Source organism: Muntiacus reevesi, chromosome 2 (genome assembly GCF_963930625.1).
Source record: "Muntiacus reevesi chromosome 2, mMunRee1.1, whole genome shotgun sequence".
In the NCBI taxonomy this organism is placed as follows: Eukaryota; Metazoa; Chordata; class Mammalia; order Artiodactyla; family Cervidae; genus Muntiacus; species Muntiacus reevesi.
The window spans coordinates 139,354,830-139,376,270 of NC_089250.1; the positions used below are offsets into that span (position 1 = coordinate 139,354,830).

Consider the following 21,441-nt stretch of genomic DNA (forward strand, 5'->3'; position numbering starts at 1 on the left):
TCTGATTCTTATTTTAATCAACTGATGCTGTAATTATTATCTCAATGTTTATTTTAAACATCACTGATTAGGGAAAATCACAGAATACTGAACTACAGTACACACTCAGTACATGTTGGTGATCTTGCTTAAACTGAATGTTTGCTTTGTTGTTGTTGTTTGTGTCCAGCTCTGTGACCCCATGGACTGCAGTATGCCAGGATTCCCTGTTTTTCACTATCTCCAGGAGTTTATCCAAACTCATGTCCATTGAGCCAATGATGGCATCCAACCATCTCATCCTCTGTCACCCCCTTCTCCTCCTGCTTTCAATCTTTCTCAGCATCAGGTTCTTTTCAAATGAGTCAGCTCTTCACATCAGGTGGCCAAAGTATTGGAGTTTCAGCTTCAACATCAGTCCTTCCAATGAACAGTCAAGACTGATCTCCTTTAGGATGGACTGGTTGGATCTCCTTGCAGTCCAAGGGACTCTCAAGAGTCTTTCCAACACCACACTTAAAAGCATCAATTTTTCATTGCTCAACTTTCTTTATAGTCCAACTCTCACATCCATAAATGACTACTGGAAAAACCATAGCTTTGACTAGACGGACCTTTGTTGGCAAAGTAATGTCTCTGCTTTTTAATATGTTGTCTAGGTTGGTCATAAGTTTCCTTCAAGGAGTCAACATCTTTTAATTTCATGGCTGCAGTCACCATCTGCAGTGATTTTGGAGCCAAAAAAAAATAAAGTCAGCCGCTGTTTCCACTGTTTCCCCATCTATTTGCCATGAAGTAATGGGATCAGACACCATGATCTTAGTTTTCTGAATGTTGAGCTTTAAGTCAACTTTTTCACTCTCCTCTTTCACTTTCATCAAGAAGCTCTTTAGTTCTTCTTCACTCTCTGCCATAAAGGTGGTGTCATCTGCATATCTGAGATTATTGATATTTCTCCTGGCAATCTTGATTCCAGCTTGTGCTTCCTCCAGGCCAGCATTTCTCATGATGTACTCTGCATGTAAGTTAGATAAGCAGGGTGACAATATACAGCCTTGATGTACTCCTTTTCCTATTTGGAACCAGTCTGTTGTTCCATGTCCAGTTCTAACTGTTGCTTCCTGACCTGCATACAGATTTCTCAAGAGGCAGGTCAGGTGGTCTGGTATTCTCATTGCTTTCAGAATTTTCCACAGTTTGTTGTGATCCACATAGTCAAAGGCTTTGGCATAGTCAATAAAGCAGAAACAGATGTTTTTCTGGAACTCTCTTAGCTAACATATGCAGAATGTTAACTAAAACTATATCATTTCCACCCATCAGTTTGATAAAGATAAACATCCATAGGTTGTCAAAACATTTTTTTGGTGAGGATATTTATAAATGGGTACTTGCATGCTCTGATAGCAGAATTATAAGTTAATACATCAATTTAATTGGATAATTTGATGGTATTAAAATATTAAATGTCATATGATTCAAGAATTCAAATTCTTGGTAACTATTCAATGTTCAAATGGAGAAATGTCCAAAATTTTCTTAATTGCATAATAGTTTATAATAAAGAAATATTCAGACTCCTAGTGATTATGAATATTATAGTGACATTCATATTATGCAACATGAATGAAGCAGCTATGTATATGTTGATATGGGAAAATATCCAAATTATTTTATTAAATACAAAAGTCCAGATACAGTAGATGATTTGTAATTTGAGTGAGGGAAGAAGGAAAGTAAAAGGTGTACATAGGGTTTTCTGATCGAAAGCATAGAACATCTCTGGATAATCATTTTTATTGTAAGCACATATAACTAATAGGAATGCCTGTTATTGAGAATTCTAAATAGAAATTCATGATGAAGTGGGAGACTTACTTTTCACTATATATGCTTTTTTGACTTAATGCATCATTTTAATTTTTAGTTGAAGTATATATTATGTAAAATAAAATTCATTCCCTTAAGTATACAGTCCAGTGAATTTGACAGATATGTGTAGTCATATAACCAAACCACAATCAAGGTATAAAATATTTACCTCATCCCACAAAGTTCTCTCTTCCTCCTATTGCAACCAACAGATTTCCCCACTTAAAACCACTGGCCTCAAACTCATCCCTGTTTATTACTTGGTCTGTCTGGTTGAAAATTTCACTTCACTTCTTTGGACCACAATTTCTCCATTTATAGATCAAAAAGATTGACTAATTAACTTTTAACATTTCTTCTAGCACCCTGACTTCTTTATAACTCAGTTTATTTTCCTCTGTCCACTCTTCCAGGTCACAACCATATTAACATCTTTGACTTCTGTGCTACATGATGGTAAAGAATTCTTCAACCCAAAGGTACTTGATCCTGGCCACTTCCTGGATGAGAGTGGTAACTTTAGAGTGACTACTTCATGCTTTTCTCAACAGGTAACAGAAATTCATTACTTTTGGAACTTTGGTGAACACACAGCTTCATTAAATCAGCTAAGATGTACACAGTGCCCACTTTCAAGCTGGTAGAATTGCTTTTGCATATGCATAGGAATGGCACTCCCAGTGCCCACTTGCTTTCCCGCCTCATGATCCATCCTCAGCTTTAGGCCAGATCAATGGGGCTTTGGGAAGTCAACTGAGTTCTTCTAACAGAAAAAAGCTAGAAAATGGGTTCCTTGAATTCTACCTCCAGATATATTACTGCAATACCCAGAAATCTTCCTGAAATGTGAAAATATCTCATCAGTTCTAACAAAGGTATCTAACTTAAGACCTTTGTTGAGTAACTTCTGTGTGGTACCTGTCATCACAGGGTGAGATCTTTTTTTTTTTAATAATATCATTTATTTATTTATTTAATTTTTACTGTTCTGGGTCTTCATTACTGCACTGGCTTTTCTCTAGTTGTGACTACTCTGAAAACAGAGGCTACTGTCTAGTTGCAGTGATCAGGCTTCTCATTGCAGGGGCTTCTCTTGTGGAGTACCAGCTCTAAGGCACTTGTCCTTCAGTAGTTGCAGCTCCCAGGCCCTAGAACACAGGCTCAATAGTTGTGGCACCCAGGCCCAGCTGCTCCATGGCATGTGGAATCTTCCCAGACCAGGGATAGAACCTGCATCTCCTGCATTGGCAGGCGGATTCTCCACCACTGAGCCACCAGAGAAGCCTGAGATCTTTTTCTTTTGCAATGCCATGCAGCTTATAGGATCTTAGTTTCCTGACCAGGGATCAAACCCGGGCCCCTAGCAGTCAAAATTCAGTCCTAACCACTGGACAATAAGGGGATTTCCCACAAGTACCTTGAAGTACAAAATAGGCACCCCTGAAGCTTACATTCCAATTACTAAAGGAGAAGAGTAAACAGACTGCTGTAGCCAGGACAACTAGTGCTGGGAGAGAGAGAATAAGAAGCTGCTCAGCAACATGAGATGGAAACTGCCTCTTTCATTACTCATACCTCGTGGTGAGGCATAAAATGGAATAAGCAACATTTTAATAAGAGAAGTTATATTTGAGCTGCTTCATAAAGGGCAGAGAGAAATGAAGGAAGAGAAGAAAGGACGTTTTTAAGGAGGTAATGAACCTCTTCCATGGGGTCGCAAAGAGTCAGACATGACTGAGCAACTGAACAATAGAAATGAGCCTCTTGCTCTAGGTCAAGGAGGAGAACTTCCTGCCAACTAAATATAGGGTCAGCAAAATGTTGGGACTGCAGTAGGGTACCACACAGTGATTCCAGAGCACCTGCTCTTCCTCTAGTCATGATCCTGTCTCTTAGTTATTGAGTCTCCATACCTGAAAGGTGTGCTCTGTGTGTCTGGCCACAAAGTCGCCTTCGTTTATTCTGTGACTTGGTGCATACTTCAGGCCTGGCACTGTAGATACCAAGACACAAAGACTAGCCCTCCCTTCAAAGAATTCACATTTTAGCAGGCTAGAAAAATAAAGAATTAAGATTCAAGGTGATTGGTGCTTCATGGAAAACATGAGTATAATACTGAAGAAAGCCAGAGAGAGCAAGAATCTACTACCTGAGGGAATACAGAATGTAAAGGAAATATAACATCTGGCCTAGACTTGGAAGGAAGTATAAGAGAAGTACATCTTGGTCAAAAAGAATAACATGAGATAAAGCTGGAAATTGATGATGTGTTGGAAGTTGATAAAGAGTGGCTTCACTTAGAACTGAGAGTACAGGGTGTGGCTAATGGAAGGAAAGATCACAGGACATCAGGCTGGATAAAGAATGTGAAGAGACAGGTCAAGCCATTGAACTGTACCCTATAGGACAAATGGAAAGAAATTTAAAGTTTAAAAACTTAGGTCATCACATGTTTATACAAATCTTCTGAAAGCACACTGGGGAAAAATCTTTGGCAGAATTTTGTACCAGAGGTAGAAAGGGAAACACAGATATATGAATCTTCACACCGTTCTTCTCCCTTCAGCCCACTGGAAAAGCAATGTGAGTGTGTTTCTAGAAGAAGATGGATGGAAATTTGAAATTCCAAAAGAGCAGTTATAATGTGAGAATACTTACCGAAATGATTAGCATAGAGCTGACACTCAAATATCTGTTGAATGGAGGGTACTTGTTAAGATAAGATATTAGGTGGATAACAAGTTTGTCTATCCTTATTACTGTCCTTCTGTCTATCCAACCAGTCTTTCATCCCTCCATCCACCCACCCTTCCATTCAATGACTCGTCAAATCATTAACTGGGTATTCTTTGTGCCAGTCATAAACACAGTATTCAAAGAATAACTATCCTCTGTGTCTGCTATTTTCAGAGAAACGGATTTGTGTGGGAGAAGGCCTGGCCTATATGAAGCTGTTTTTATTCCTGACCACAATGTTACAGAAATTTTACCTGAAATCTGTGATTGATCCAAAGGATGCCACTCCAGTTGTCAATGGATTTGCTTCTGTGCCTCCCTTCTATGAAATCTGTTTCATTCCCATCTGAGGAAGGGCAGACCATCTGGCTGCTGCTGTGCAGTCATCGGCAATGACATGAGGGTATCATTCACCTCCTTCCCACTTCATCCTGTTTCCTGGAATGCCTTCTCTGACCTCTCCCCTCATCTCCCCATTCCCTCAATATCCAGTGAGCACCCAACCTCCACTAAAGACAGTTTCCTGAGCTTCTCTGTACTTGTTTATATAATAGTCTCTATACTCTGTTACTACTCTTCACACTCTGATCCTCATCTATAATGTGGGGTACAAGAATTCCTGATTACAAAATTCAAATGAACCAGTGAAAGAGAAATACATAACTATTGGATATTAACACAAGAGTCTCTTGGATATTTGTGTGTCTGTGTGGTTACGTCTGGGCTTCCCAGGTAGTTCTAGTAGTAAAGAACCCACCTGCCAACTCTGGAAACCTAAGACATGTGGGTTCAACTCCTGAGTTGGGAAGATCCCTGGAAGAGGGCATGGCAACCCACTCCAGTATTCTTGCCTGGAGGATCTCATGGACAGAGGAGCCTGGCGGGTTAGAGTCCATAGGATCTCAAAGAGTTGGACATGGCTGAAGGGACTAAGCTCCATGTTATGTCTGTGATATGGAGTGTGTGTGTGTGTGTGTGTGTGTGTGTGAGAGAGAGAGAGAGAGAGAGAGAGAGAGAGAGAGAGAGAAAGAGAGAGAGAGATTCCAAAACAAAATTGGAGGAATCATGGAGTCATTGAGCCTAAGGCTGATGAGAACAGTATATTGGCTTACCTTCTAACATGTCAATGAATGTTTCCCTTCCAAGGACCTACCTCCTGTAACTCTTTATTTTGAAGAATTTTATTGGACATTCTTTCCCTTGGTTTAAATGGTTTTTAGAAATAGAGAGAGAGAAGGAAGCACATACAGCACATTTCTGTCAAGACTCATGGAATTGCAGAGTGATATGTGTGTGTGTTCAGTCACTCGGTCATGTTCAACTCTTTGCAACCCATGGACTGTAATCTGTCAGGCTCCTCTGTCCATGGAACTTTCCAGGCAAGAGTACTGGAGCAGGTTGCTGTTTCCTACTCCAGGTAACCTTCCCAACCCAGGGATCAAACCTGAGTCTCTTGCATCCTGAATTGGCAGGTGGATTCTTTACCACTGTGCCACCAGGGAAACAAGGAAGGATTCCTCTTTGAGGACTGAATTCATGAGAAACACAGGACTAGATGAAGACTTAAAAACAAAAAAAGAATAATTTTTGGTAACCTTTTGTTATTTCTTTAACAATGTTGATTTCATGTAATTTTTGAACCATTTTAGGGACTATCACTTTTTTTTTTAATAGGATAGTTTTATGTGGGTTAGTTAAGTGATATTTTAATTGACAAACACTCAAGGAACACTCATCATCTTTACTCTGTTGAGAGGGTAAAGAGGTTATTGGGACTTTGTAGGAGGGGAAAAGTTGATATCAATGGAAGTTTTCAGCTTCAGAAATTTTTAGGTCCAAGCATGTACTCTTGTAGTTATCCTTGAATTTCTGAAAGAGCTGATATGTACTGGGGATATAAGTGGACTTTGTTCTCAGGATGGTGATGTGCATATTGGACTTCTGGGGGTGGGGGCTGTCGGGGTTAAAAATAAAACCCACTGACCCAAGTCATTCTTTTTTTTTTTTTTTTGCCTAAAGTTTTTTTTCCCTGAAAAAAGTAATATGCATTTTTTAAAAAAACCACTGCTAATCTTACTACTCAGAGATAGTAATGGTTAGCAGTTTGATAGTGCTTTTCTTCTTTATTTACCATATTGAATAAGTGTGTGAACAAAACTGAATTATTAATGCACTTAGTTTTGTGTGAATTCCTTCTTTGGAAGGAATACACTGTTCATATACTGTTATATGAACAGGCCTCTTTTTTCTTATCACTAGTGGCTGATTCCCCATAACAGTTTCTTTGCCAAGAGAAGCTGTCCTCCTTTCATGAAATCCCTGAAGTCTGGGGAAATAAATATTAAAAAACAATACCCATTTATATTTCTCATTTCTGTAGGTCAGTTATGCCTTCATAGCATAACTGATTTTTTTCTCAAAATAGCTTTTTAAAGGCGTTCCCTGGCAATCCAGTGGTTAGGACTCTGTGCTTTCACTGCCATGGCCCCAGGCTCAGCCCTTGGTTGAGGAACTAAGATCAATATGGCCAAAAAGAGAAAAAAGACAATTTAAGAAATAACTTAACATTTTAAACATTATGGAAAGGGCTCTATCTAGTAACTCACAACTTTTTATTTTTGAAAAGTTTAAGTTTGTTGAAAGAAGAATATTCTGACCATTTTATGCCTTCCACCCAGATTTAACACTTAATATTTTCAGCTGAGCAGAGTTAATACTTGTTAACATCCCAACAATGTCAAAGTTTATTTTTCAGCTTTATTTTTATCATAAGTAGTTAAAGGAGGATGATATCTCCACAGTTTATTTCTGTTTTATTCTTTTTTTTTTTTTTTGACCATTCTTTGAGGCTTGTCATATTTTGTTCAAAAGTTCCCTGCCCATGGATTGAAACAGTCCCTCAGCAGTCAGCTTGGAGTCCTAACCACTGGACTGCCATGGAATTCCCAATTTATGTGTTTTTACTAGAGTGTGAAATCAGAAAGTGTGATGTTTCCAGCTCCTTTTTTTTTTTCATTTATTTTTATTAGTTGGAGGCTAATTACTTTACAATATTGTAGTGGATTTTGTCATACATTGACATCAACCAGACATGGATCTACATGTTCAAGATTGCTTTGGATATTTGGAGTATTTTGTGATTTCATACAAATTTCAGGATTGCTTCTTCTATTTCTGTGAAAAACACCATTGGAATTTTCATAAGAACTGCATTGAATATGTGATTGACTTAGATAGCATGGAATTGAATATAGGTCCTAAGAGATATGGAATAAATTCTGTGACATCAGTCTTGGCAGTGATAATTTGGATTTGACAGCCAAATAAAAAGTAACAAAAGCAAAAATAAGCAAGTGGGAGTATACCAAAGTAAAAGGCTTTTGTACACCAAAGGAAACTGTCAGCAAAATGAAAAGGGAATCTATCAAACAAGAGAAATTATTTGCAAGTCATATATTTGATGTTATTATTGCAAATATTTAAAGAACTCAGATTAATGAAGCAGACTAGAGAGTCCAGAAATAAACCCAGGTACCTATGATCAATTATCTATAACAAAGGAGGCAAGAATGTACAATGAAAAAAATGTCTCTTCAAAAGTGGTACTGGGAAAACTGGACAACTACATGTAAAAAGTGATTTTAGAACATTTCCTTACAATATATTTAAAAAAAAAAAAAAACTCAAAATGCCTAAATGTAAGATATGAAGCCATAAAACTCCTAGAAGAGAACATAGGCAGAACACTCTGGCAATATTTTTTTCTGTATCTGCCTACTAAGCAAAGGAAACAAAAGCAAAAATAAACAACTGAGACCTAATTAAGCCTAAAAGGTTTGCATGGCAAAGGAAACCTAATGAAATGAAATGAAAAATGAAAAGGCAACCTACAGAATGGTTGAAAATATTTGCAAATGATATAACTGACAATGATACATAAATCAATGTATCAGCTCTCACAATTCAATACAAAAAATAAAAAAATAAAAAACTGGGCAGAAGACCTGAACAGATATTTTCTTAAGGAAGACATGCAGATGACTAACATACACATGAAAAGATACTCAACACTGTTAAGTGTTAGAGAAATTAAAATAAAAACAATGAGATATTACCTTATACCTGTCAGAATGACTATCAACAAAAAGGACACAAATAACACATTTTGGAAAGGATGTGGAGAAAAAGGAACCCTTGTACACTGTTGGTGGGAATGTAAATTGGTCTAGTCACTATGGGAAACAGTATAGTTTCCTTAAAAATTTAAAAATAGAACCAGCTATTCCACTCTTGGGTATATTGCACTTCACCAGTACTATTTACAACAGCCAAGATATGGGAGCAACTTAAATGTCCATCAAAAAACAAATGGATAAAGAAGACATGTATATGCATGACATATACATACAATGAAATATTACTCAGCCATGAAGAGAATGAAATTCTGCCATTTGTAGCAATACAGATGGATTTAGAGAATAAATATTATGCTAGGTGAAATAAGTCAGGCAAAGAAAGACACATACTATACTACATGTCCTCTGCAATGGCAGACAGATTCTTTAACACTGGACCACCAGGGATGTCCTGTTCTTTTTTATTGATAGCACTATCCCATTAGCACTATCCCATTGCATGAATGTAACATGATATATTTACCTGCTATAATGTTAATGGACATTGAGTTGGTTCCATTTTGAGGCTTCTATGAAGAACGCTATTGTGAACACTCTAGTCCATGTATTTGTTTTCTTAGATACAGGCTCACTTATCTCTAGGGTGTACAGCTAAAAATAAAATCCCTGAACTCTAGGGGTAACAGATGTCTAGCTTTAGAACATATGTTCAAACACTCCAAGGTTTTGAAATAAGTTATAATCCCATCAGCAATATATGGTAGGTCTAGCTATACTTATGAACTCTTGGAATTTGGGGGGAAATTTTAAAATTCCAGTAGATATGTATTAATCATTCATAATGATTTTCATTTTTATTTCCTATATAACTAAAAATGTTGAGTACCTTTTTTCATTGTTACTGACCACATGAATATTCTTTTCTGTGAAATAATTGTGCAAACATTTTGCCCAATTATAAGATATCTGGACAGGGGACTTTTGAGTTATGTAATCTGGATATAAGTCCTTTTTTGGATTTATTTATTTCAGACTTTTCTCCCAGTATCTGGCTAACTTTTTGATTATATTAGGTGGTATCTTTTGATGAATAGGAGTTTTAAAATTAATTTTTAAAAGACCAATTTGTTGATCACTTATAATTAGTCTTTTGTTATATTTTTTTTTTCAGTGGTTTTTGTCATACATTGATATGAATCAGCCATAGAGTTACATGTATTCCCCATCCCGATCCCCGCTCCCACCTCCCTCTCCACCCGATTCCTCTGGGTCTTTCCAGTGCACCAGGCCCGAGAACTTGTCTCATGCATCCCACCTGGGCTGGTGATCTGTTTCACCATAGATAATATACATAATATTTTTGTTATATTTTTAAAAAATCTTTGCAGAGTTCAATGTCATAGTGACTTTCTTTTATGCTTCACAGTAGAGGTTTTATAGTTTTGTTTTTCACACTTATGTCTATGTTGTGTCGTGATGGGCTCAGTTGCTTAAGTCGTGTCCAACTCCTTGAGACCCCGTGGACTGTCGTCCACCAGGCTCCTTTGTCTGTGGAATTTTCCAGGCAAGCATACTAGAATGGGTTATCATTTCTTACTCCAGAGGATCTTCCTGACCCAGGGATCCAAGCAGAGTCTCCTGTGTATCTTGTATTGACTCACATGCTCTTTGCTCCTGAGCCACCTGGGAAGCCCTATGTCTATGATCCGTCTCAAACAAGTGTAAACAACTTATGAGGAGCATGTTACATTTTTTTTCAATTGAATATCCATTTCATCTACCACTGAGATTATCCTTTCTATGCTAAATTAAGTGGTACTATCACATGGTTATATAGCTGTGAGTCTTTTTCTAAAGTTTGTTCTATTCTAGTTTATTCCAAGTCTTTATTCTTGTGCCAATACCACACTGTCCTAATTATTTTAGCTTTAAAGTAAGTCTTGATATCGAGTGTGTAAATCTTCCACCTTTATTCTTCTTCTTCAATATTTTCTTGACTATATTAGCTTCTTTGCATTTTCACACAAATTTTAGAATCAATTGATCAATTCCACAGAAGATCTGATAAGATGTTATTGAAAGACTTCCCTGGTGGTCCCGTGGCTAAGACTCTGTGATATCCTGGTGAAGGAATGAGATCCCATATGCCACAACTAAAAATCTTGCATGCCACAATAAAACATCCCCACGTGCCACAACTAAGACCCAGTGCAGTCAAATAAATAAATATATTTTTAAATACATATTTTTAAAAAGATATTTACTGAGAATTCATTGAGTCTATAATGCGCATTAAGAGAACTGAAACCTTATCAATACTTTTTAAACTTATAAACTTGAAATAATTATCTATGTATTTGAGTATTCTTTAATTTTTCCAAGCAACATTATGAAGTTTGCAGTGAAAAGTGAAAGTTGCTCAGTCGTTTCTGTGCGACTCTTTGGGACCCTGAATTCTCCAGGCCTGAATATTGGAGTGGGTAGCCTATCCATTCTCCAGGGGAACTTCCTAACCCAAATATCAAACCCAGGTCTCCCGCGTTACAGAAAGATTCTTTACCAGATGAGTCACAAGGGAAGCCCCAGAATACTGGAGTGGGTAGCCTGTCCCTTCTCGAGCAGATCTTCCTGATCCAGGAATCAAACCGGGGTCTCCTGCATTGCAGGTGGATTCTTTACCAACTGAGATGTTTCACATTATTCATTAGATTTATTCCTAGGTATTTAAGGGATCAGTAGACTTATTTTAAATCATTCTTTTAACAATATCATTATTTAATTATAGCAGTGCAATTCATTTTTGTATTAACCTTGTATCTAGTTTCTATAACCATTTCTCTTTATCATCAGCTGTGTACATCTATTAGGCACTCAAAACTTAAATAGAAGTTTTATTTTTAATTTCTTTAAGAAACATCCATACTGTTCTCCGCAGTGACTGTTCCAATTTACATTCTTACCAACAATGTAGGAGGGTTCCCTTTTCTCCACACCCTCTCCAGCATTTATTGCTTACAGATTTTTTGATGATGGCCATTCTGACTGGTGTGAGGTAAGAGCAGTTTTGATTAGCATTTCTCTAATAATTATTGATGTTGAGCATCTTTTCGGGTACTTTTTGGCCATCTCTATGTCTTCTTTGGAGAAATGTCTGCTTAGATCCTCTGCCCATCTTTTGATTGGGTTATTTGGCTGTTTTGTTTTTTTGTTTGTTTTTTTTAATATTGAACTTAGTGTGTTATCTGTTAACCTCTTGTTGATTGCTTCATTTGCAAGTATTTTCTCCCATTCTGAGAGTTGTGCTATTGTTTCATAGTTTCCTTTGTTGTGCAAAAGCTTTTAAGTTTAATTAGATCTCATTTGTTTATTTTTGTTTTTATTTTAGTTACTTTAGGAGGTGAATCAAAAAAGATCTTGCTGTGATTTACATCAAAGAGTGCTTTGCCTATGTTTTCCTCTAAGTGTTTTATAGTGTCCAGCCTTACATCTAGGTCTTTAATCCATTTTGAGTTTATTTTTGTGTATGGTCCTGCAATTCCACTCCTGGTTATATACCTGGAGAAAACCATAATTTGAAATGATTCGTGCACCCCAATTTACATGCATATGATACATGCAAATAATACATGCAGCATTATGTGCAATAGCTAGGACATAGGAGCAATCTAACTGTCCATCAATAGAAGAATGGATAAAGAAGATGTGATACATATTTATAGACAATGGAGGGATAAATTGGGAGATTAGGATTGACATGTACACACTACTATATATAAAATAGATAATAATAATAACCTGTTGTATAGTATAGGGAGCTCTACTCAATACTTCATAAAGACCTATAAGGGAAAAGAATCTTAAAAAAAAAAAAAAGATATATGTACAAGCATAACTGATTCACCTGAAACTAACACAATGTTGTAAATCAACTGTACTCTAATAAAAAAAAATTTTTATAAAAACCTAAATAGAATATTCTTAGCAATTTGCCTTGCTCTTTTTTGTTTAGTGGCTACTCTGAACTAATGTAAAATTTCTATTCTTTGTCATTTATATCCACCAAAAACTTTACTCAGTTAGCTTGGTGCTCATCTAATGATTGAATAGACATTTCCTTAGTAGTCTTAGGAACTAAAGCAGTACACTGTCTTTGCAAGAGGCTCTGTGTGTATGTTGGAGCATCCCTTCAACACGCATCCAGGCAGTTTCTAATTCAGCCTTATCCTTCACTCCCTTCTTACACAGAGCCTCCAGGTTTGCCAGAGATGACAGCTTAGGGTTTTCTTTTGATCTTTTCTGAGCATTTGTGGACTTCCAATGAAAGTAAAAGATGCTGCTCCTTGGAATAAAAACTATGACAAACCTAGACAGCATATTAGAAAGCAGAGATATCACTTTACCCCTTCCTTTACGTTACCTTTACCTTCCATCACTATACCTTTTTGTATAGTCAAAGCTATGGCTTTTTCAGTAATGAGGTATAGATGTGAGAGTTGGACCATAAAGATGGCTGAGCACCGAAGAATTGATGCTTTTGAATTGTGGCACTAGAAGACTCGGGATTCTCTTGGACCGCAAGGAGATCAAACAAGTCAATCCTAAAGAAAATTAATCCTGAATATTATTTGGAAGGATGATGCTGAATCTGAAGTTCCAACACTTTGGCCACCTAATGTGAAGAGCTGAGTCACTGGAAAAGACTCTAATGCTAGGAGAGATTGAAGGCAAAAGGAGAAGAGGGTAACAGAGGATGAGGTGGTTGGATGGCATCATTGACTCAATGGACATGAATTTGAGCAAACTCTGGGAGATAGTAAAGGACAGGGAAGCCTGGCGTGCTGCAGTCCATGGAGTTACAAAGAGTCAGATATGACTTAGCAACTGAACAACAAATGTCTCAGGAATACATCAGTTTTTCAAAGTGTTGATGAATATCTCAGTCCTCAGTTTTTCCTTTTAAGCTTTTTGGTTAGTGTATTGATTTATCCAGTTGTTATCTACAGTGTCAGGCATCTTTAGTGCTTAAAAATTGCCCCTGATTATTTTTGACAAATGCCCTAGGGAAAATACTGTTCATATTTGGCTGGCCAAAAAGTTCATCCCAGTTTTTTGGGAGGCCAACCCAATACTGGGCAGCTTCCCTGGTGGCTCAGTAATGAAGAATCCACCTGCCAATGCAGGAGACTCAGATTTGATCCCTGGGTCGGGAAGATCCCCTAGAGAAGGGAATGGCAACCCACTCCAGTATTCTTATCTGGAAAATTCCATAGACAGAAGAGCCTGTTGGGCTACAGTCCATGAGGTTGCAAAAGAGTTAGATGTGACTTAGCACATCTCCATACTGTACATAATATTAGGCGAGAGCAGAGTCAGATCAATCCTAGATGTAGGATCTTCCAGGATGACCACAGGAAGGAAACATAATAATGATCTCTGGGAACAGAGTTTTGAAGGAGTGTAAGCTCCATTCTGCCTCCTCCACTGTCTGTTAGTCACTCAGTTGTGTCTGACTCTTTGTGACCCCATGGACTGTAGCCTGCCATGCTCCTCTGTCCATGGAATTCTCCAGGCAAGAATACTAGTGGGTAACCATTTCCTTCTCCAGAGGATCTTCCCAACACAAGGATCAAACCTGGGTTTTCCCACATTGCAGGCAGATTCTTTACTGTCTGAACCACCAGGAAAGCCCCATCCAGTGGCTGTTAGGCCACTACTTTTCACCTATGTCCTGTAGCTTTTCAAGGCTACATCAAGGCTGGAGTGATGGGGAAGGGAATGAGGCAAGTGAAAAACCTCACTATTCTTACTGATATTTTCCCACTTTAAAAAAAAAAATAAACACAATACAGATTCCTGTAAGTCTTTGTGTAATGTCCATAGTTCTAAAAAAGTTGTTCTGACAATTTTTGCCTGTGCTCTCACTGTTTTGTGTTGGGCAAAATTACTATAGAAGTCATTGTGTGATTGCGTGCATGCCAAGTCTCTTCAGTTGTGTCTAACTCTGTGCAAACCTGTGGACTGTAGCCTGCCAGGTTCCTCTGTCCATGGGACTCTCCAGAATACTGGGGAATACTGGAGTGGGTGACTGTGCCATCCTCCAGGGGAGCTTCTCGACACAGAGATCAAACTCACATCTCTTACAACACCTAGATTGGCAGGTGAGTTCTTTACCACTTGAGCCACCTGGGAAGACCTATAGAAGTCATTACTCTACATGGTTTCTTCAGACTAACATTGAATAGAAGCAGCTTTTTTCAAATTTATGGGGAAAGGGTTCAGTATTTCACCATGAATTTAAATATTATCTAGGATTTGGAGATGCCCTTTTTCAGAATTAAAGAAGTCCCATTTTTCTCTCAATTTGCTGAGTGTTTACCCTATACAAGTATTAAACTTTATTAATTTTTGTATGTTTATTGAGAAGATTACATTTTTTTCAGGTAAGTTTATGTGCATGTGTGTGTCTGTGCTACACATTGTATATCAAATAATGCAGTCCTGGGCTCTGGATGACATTAGTTCTCTACAGGAAAAAATATGTTCCAACAAGCATTTAATCAATGACTGAAATTATGTAAAGAAGGACTCTGGTCTTATAAGCATTCTTCAACTTCAGGCTAATCTTATTACTTAGTTGCAGATCTTCTTCATAACCTTCAAGCTTCAACCGAAGTTGAAATGTTTACTTGGTCCATCTTTTTTCTGATAGCCTTCAGAATCTGAAAGATTTGGAGGAGTCCTAAAGCTCCTATGTGACACCTTAGAGTCAACATTTAAGACTCTAACCTCTTGATTTCAAATCAATAATTACCTCAAAGGTAACATCACATCAAATAAGAGGCTTCCTAACATGGACTTCCCATTCCCTCTGCTCTCTTGTCCCCAGAAATTGTCACAATTTTGATCACTCTCGCATGCTGACAAATACACACACACACACACACACACACACACACACACACACATATGTGTTTGTGTATGATCTGTGTGTGTCTATGTGATGAGTCAGGGAAATACAAACATAAATATATATATTATATCTAGAAATTTCTAGTCATTGCAATAAAATGTTATCTGCAGATGATGTGATTTCTATTTGAATGGTAACTAAAAACTATTAAATCTACCAAAGAATTCAATCCTCAGTACATGTACAGGTTTGATCAAATAGTCCTTTTGTTACAGTCATGACAGAAAAGAAAAGGACTTCCCTCGTGGTCCAGTGGTTAAGACCTCCCTTCCACTGCATGGGGTATGGTTTCCATGCCTGGTCAGGAAATCAAGATCCCAAATGCCAGGGAGCATGGGCAAAAAAAAAAATTTTTTTTTATTAAAGTAAGCAGATATATAATCTTTAGGGCATTATGCTTCTGTATCTATGAAAAATTAAAGTGAATATATATGTGCAGCCACACTACTTCTAAGAAACTATCCTGAAGAGACAGTAAAGGAATAATAAAAGTTATATGCATGTATTAGTAGTAACATTTTTATATTAATAAGATTTCAAAAATAATAGAAATATCCTTGAATAGGAAGATAATTTTTAAAAATTATTATAGCTATTAACATAGTATTATGAGATACATTAACTTACACTGCTTGTGAAAATATCAATCTTATGCTGTTATTTAATGTTACCAAAAAACCATAGCTATAAGTAATACTTACACACACAAACACTAAACACACACATAGATTTCTCTGTGTAGACAGATTTCTCTTTCTCAAATATAACCCACATGTATATTAATTACCTTCCCCTCTTCTTTGCTTTTATATGTCTGTATGTCTGTGTGTGTGTGTGTGTGTGTGTGTTTAATCACTTAGGGAAAGAGAAGAACATCTCTGGAAAGACTAATAAATTCAAGTTTTATCTCATACTACTCCCTCTAACTGTAGTCATCTTCACCTGATTTCTTTTGCATGTATATGCATATATACACAAACATACCCATCAAACACATAATTATATTTTAATAACATTGGGAAAAAGCAAAATTATACATCCAAACTATCAAGAGATCATTCCCCTAGAGAGAGAAATAGGAGTAAGAGATGAGTGCATTTTTTAAAATTTTAGCACATGGGATAATTGCCAACTTTAATTTTTAGTAAAATACAACATTTATAAGTTGCCCTCCATTTAGTATACACAATAAATGGGATGTAGCTTAAGATCTCAGGACTGTAATTTTTTTAAAAAATTATTGGAGACAAAACTATTGTATTTCATGCAAAAAGGCTTGAACTGAATCTTAAAGAAAATTAGAAGAGGCAGGCCTCAAGAATGTCACTGCTAAAGGTAAGGGAGAGGCGGACAATGGCTAACAGCCAGGACAGAGAGCATCAGCTTGTGTAGATGGAACTGGAGAGGCTCACTCTGCAACCTGGCAGTCAGCCCTTTCTTCAGACTGGAATGAAACACATCTCACAGATGGGTGGAATAGAGACTATCCCTTTGAAACTTGGTGCAATATCAATGTGCTTTGGATCAACCACAGGTTTCAAGGTAAAATGCTGTAAAATGCTGACCAGGAGTAAAAACAGCTCCATGCGGGCCAGGCCTTCTCCAGCACAAACTCTTTTTCCTAAAAATGACACATAAATTAAATAGTTGTTCAATTCTATTTCTAACATATCACAAAGGGAAGCATAAATAAATATGGAATGAGTAAATACATAAACAAACAAGTTAATAAAAGACAAATTAACCTATGGCTTCTATTTACACAAAAATCTGGTTTGCTTCATTTCCTCAGAACATATTTCAGCGTACATTCTATATTAAAATAAATCTGTTCTGTATACCCATATCAGGATCACTTTCCTAAGGCTTGCCAATAATATCTTTCTACACACACACTCACCCATCCCAAATAACATTAGCTACACACTATATTTTTCCATCTACTTCCAATTTAAGACTCAACAACAGATTTATTTCTCCTCATCTGGATTCCTAAAACTAATCTTGACCTTGTCATGTCTCTGTTTCTAACAATATTTCAAGAGCTTACCGTTGCCAAGTATAAAAAGAAATGTCACAAACTCGACACAAATATTATTAACCATTCTCTAATCCCCAGACACACTAGCTATTTCAAGTGTTATGAGTATCCAGTCATTCCTCCAACTGAAACATTGGTTCCCTCAACTCCTCCTGCTGAGATTCTCTACATCCTTCTAGAACCACCACAGGTGTCACTTGCTCTATACAAACTTCTTTGATCTATTCAGGGGGATATAATTCACTCTCTTGCTGGTTTTCCACAAGACTCATACATACTTCTAATACAAAATGTTTCACATGAAATTATAATTATTCCTGTGTCCCACACACTGGAATATAAGCTCATAAAGTAAAGGCAAAAGGAGAAGGGATGTGACAGAGGATGAGATGGTTAGATAGTATCACCAACTCAATAGACATGAATTTGAGCAAATTCCAGGAGACAGTGGAGGACAGAGAGCCTGGTGTGCTGCCATTCATGGGGTTGCAAAGAGCCGAACACGACTTAGCAACTGAACAGCAACAACAAAGTAAATTCTTAGGTCTTGGAATGATACTACAGTGCCAGGACAAAGCAATCCTACAAATCCCATAAACTGGGCAGAAATCTTAAGCCAGTTTGTTATGAAACAATGGACCCAAAATTCAGGAAGTAGATAAGGAAAAGATTAGCAGGGTCTAGTTTTGAGGTCAAATTCTGGGCATTGTTCATAATCTTGGGACCAAGCATCAAGGGTTCCTTGAAATCTGTTTTCCTGGATGTTCAATGAGCAGTAAACCTCCTACTTCTATCCCTATTTCAATTCCTTCTGTAGAAAAGGCTCTTCACCCTCTACTTTCTACCCTTCTCCTTCAGACTGTGCTGAACACTCTCCATTTCTCCATCTTTCCAGATCCATACTGTGTTTATTTTTCTTTTACACCTACTGTGTGTTTAGGAAGTTGATTTTTATGGACTGCATAACCCCAGTAGTTAGTTCCCTTCTTCACCGTAAATAAACTCAGAGGATTAGACATTGAGAAGGTTAGACTATGTCCTCCCTCAGTCCCAGCCTGTCAGGCCACAGTATCAGCAGTGGCTGTATTCTCCAACCTATCGACCCATCTCCTGCTGAGACATCCATTCTCTCTTTGCTAAAGATCTGCTTGGGTTCCAGCAACACCCTCCTTCTCCCAGTCCTTCCGACATAGGATGGTAACATTGTCCTGCTGATGCTCTTCCCCGAGTACTTGACCACTCCTTGCTACTTCACTTAATAATGTCCACACCTCTGAAAACAGTCTCTTCATTAAACTGCCTTTAATGAAACTTTTTAAGTACCTTGCCTCTTTCTTTCAAGGTCCTCCCCAAATTAAAGGGAGATACTAAAATATTTCTTCCTGCAAGAAAATTTCTCTTTTGCTTCAACTACTCTGTCCTCTGCCCCGCCCCCAAAATGTAAGATTCAGGAGCTCCTCTCTCTAGGTTTCCACAGAAGCCTTTTGAATAGTACTTGTCTCTCTGGAGTATCATCACCTGTTAACTCGCATTCCTCTTTCTTAGAGGAGAGCTGTCCCTTATTCACATTTCTATCCCTGGATCTGAGTGAGCATGGGTCTACTACATATAAGGTCCTCAGAGAATTTATTGAGTAAATGGCATCTCTGGACAGAGGAGAAAAGTGTCAGTGGAACTAGACTTCTATGAGGAGCTCTTAAGATTGTCAGGTGAGAAGGCAAAACTCAGTGAGTGCAGCCTCCAATCCAATCAGAAATTATCTGCACCTTGGGAGTGGTGCCTCTGGCCTCATGAAAATGACAATTTATCCAGCTCAGAGTTGCCTCCATACAAAGCCCTTCCTCCTCTCATTTGACCTCTGATGTACAGACAAAAATGAATCATGCTTGCCTGCTGAAAAAGCCATGAAGTGATCAGTCTTCTTAAAGTTGCCACTTTCATCCAGGAAGTGACCAGGATCAAACTGCCCTGGATTGGGAAACTCCTTATCATCGTGCAGGACAGAAGTCAGAGATGTTAATATGACTGTGCCCTGAGATAAAGAGAAACACAATAACTAGATTATAAAGAAAGTCATGGAGTTTGAAAAAATGCCTTATCTAATCTTTTTATTTTATAAATGAGGTGGCTGAGGCACAAAATAAAACATATTTTATTCTGTCTATGTCAAAGAACAAATTAATGACCAAGCCTAACAGGTTTAAGTCATATGATGCCATACAAATCATATAAATGATTTATGATTCAATCATATAAATCAAAGTGCCAGTCCAGGGCACTGTTAAGTGATTCCAAGGCTAATCATCTTTAGCTTGTAGCCTACCAACAGCACTTGCTCTTCAGAAAACTAAGGCAGGTGCTTTGTTCTTAACAAACAAATTGGAGCATTGTTTAAAAGTGCTGATGTCACTAAAAATTCAGTTCATTCTCTTTGGAACTGAATATAGGATCCTCTTCAAATATGACCTGATTGGCCATATTCTTGAAAACTATTCAGTTTCCCTCTAAGATGAGAAACGGACAAGTATCCCTCTTATGTTATGTTTTTTCAATGTAATTGTTGCATACGCTGTGGAAACAGGAAGGAATTTCTGGGTTCTAGTAAGGTTTTCATAAACTCAGAGATATAGTACATAATGACTTGAAGCTTAGTTTTTATCATCAATCAAGTATTTCTCTCTTAAATTAAGGTTTATGACCATAGGTAAGTTGTTCAGCATTTCCATGCCCTTTACAAAAAGTTTGCCAACCTTGCTTTAAAGCAAAATTTATATTAATAGTATGTTCATAATATACAAAATATACATGTGATAACTTTAGCATAAAGGAAGTGGAGCAAGTTAAATAGCCATATACAACTGCAGTATTTTTGTATTTTAAACAAAATTTAATATTATTAATTTTAAGACTGTAAATATTTAAGGATGCAAATTATAACCTCAGAGGTTTCCCAAGTGGTGCTAGTGGTAAAGAACCTGCCTACCAATGCAGGATACACAGAAGATATCGGTTCAGTCACTGGGTCAGGAAGATCTCCTGGAGGAGGGCACGGATTGCAATGAAGGAGGGCAATCCACTCTGGTATTCTTGCCTGGAGAATTCCATGGACAGAGAAGCCTGGCAGGCTACAGCCCATAAGGTCACATAAGCAACTTAACACATGCAAATGCACTGTGATCTCAAGAGAAACCACTAAAAAAAATAGTTTGATGTGAATAGAAATTTACAATAACGCAAAAACTTAAACTATTCCAGAAGAAGGAAGAAAAGGAGAAATAACAGAATATAAAGGAGGACAAACAAAAGTGATTATTTAAATATATAATTATTCCAAGAAAAATAAAACAATGAAGGAGGAAGAGTATAACATAAACTGAGTGAACAAGTGGATCAAAAATGATAGATTTATAGACATAAAACACCTATTGATAATTATATTAAATTTTAATGAACTAGGCATTCCCATTTAAAAGTCAGAATGCACTTAACAGATATATAAGGAAGACTCCATCCAAAAGCAACAGAGCATGTTCTTCTAAGCACAGATGAAAGATTCTCCAGGATAGATCATATGATAGGATACAAAAAAAAGGTATTAATAAATTAAGAAGATTGGAATCATATCAAGTATCTTTTCCAACCAAAATAGTATAAATCAAGAAATCAATTGCAAGAAGAAAACTGGAAAATTCACAAAGATGTGGAGA

The 21,441-nt window shown here is 37.2% G+C and overlaps 1 protein-coding gene across 3 annotated transcripts in view; it reads right to left on the reverse strand.

The window, feature by feature from the left end:
• Positions 1-17,132: 17,132 nt before the first annotated feature.
• Positions 17,133-21,441, reverse strand: part of LOC136158249 (cytochrome P450 2C21-like) — a 36,263-nt gene continuing 31,954 nt past the window's right edge. For all 3 annotated transcript variants that reach the window (XM_065920040.1, XM_065920042.1, XM_065920041.1), the window contains 2 exons: positions 19,625-19,766; positions 17,133-17,314 (listed from right to left, as the gene is read on the reverse strand). In XM_065920040.1, coding sequence (XP_065776112.1) covers positions 17,133-17,314; positions 19,625-19,766 — 324 coding nt within the window. The remainder of the gene's footprint in view (positions 17,315-19,624; positions 19,767-21,441) is intronic.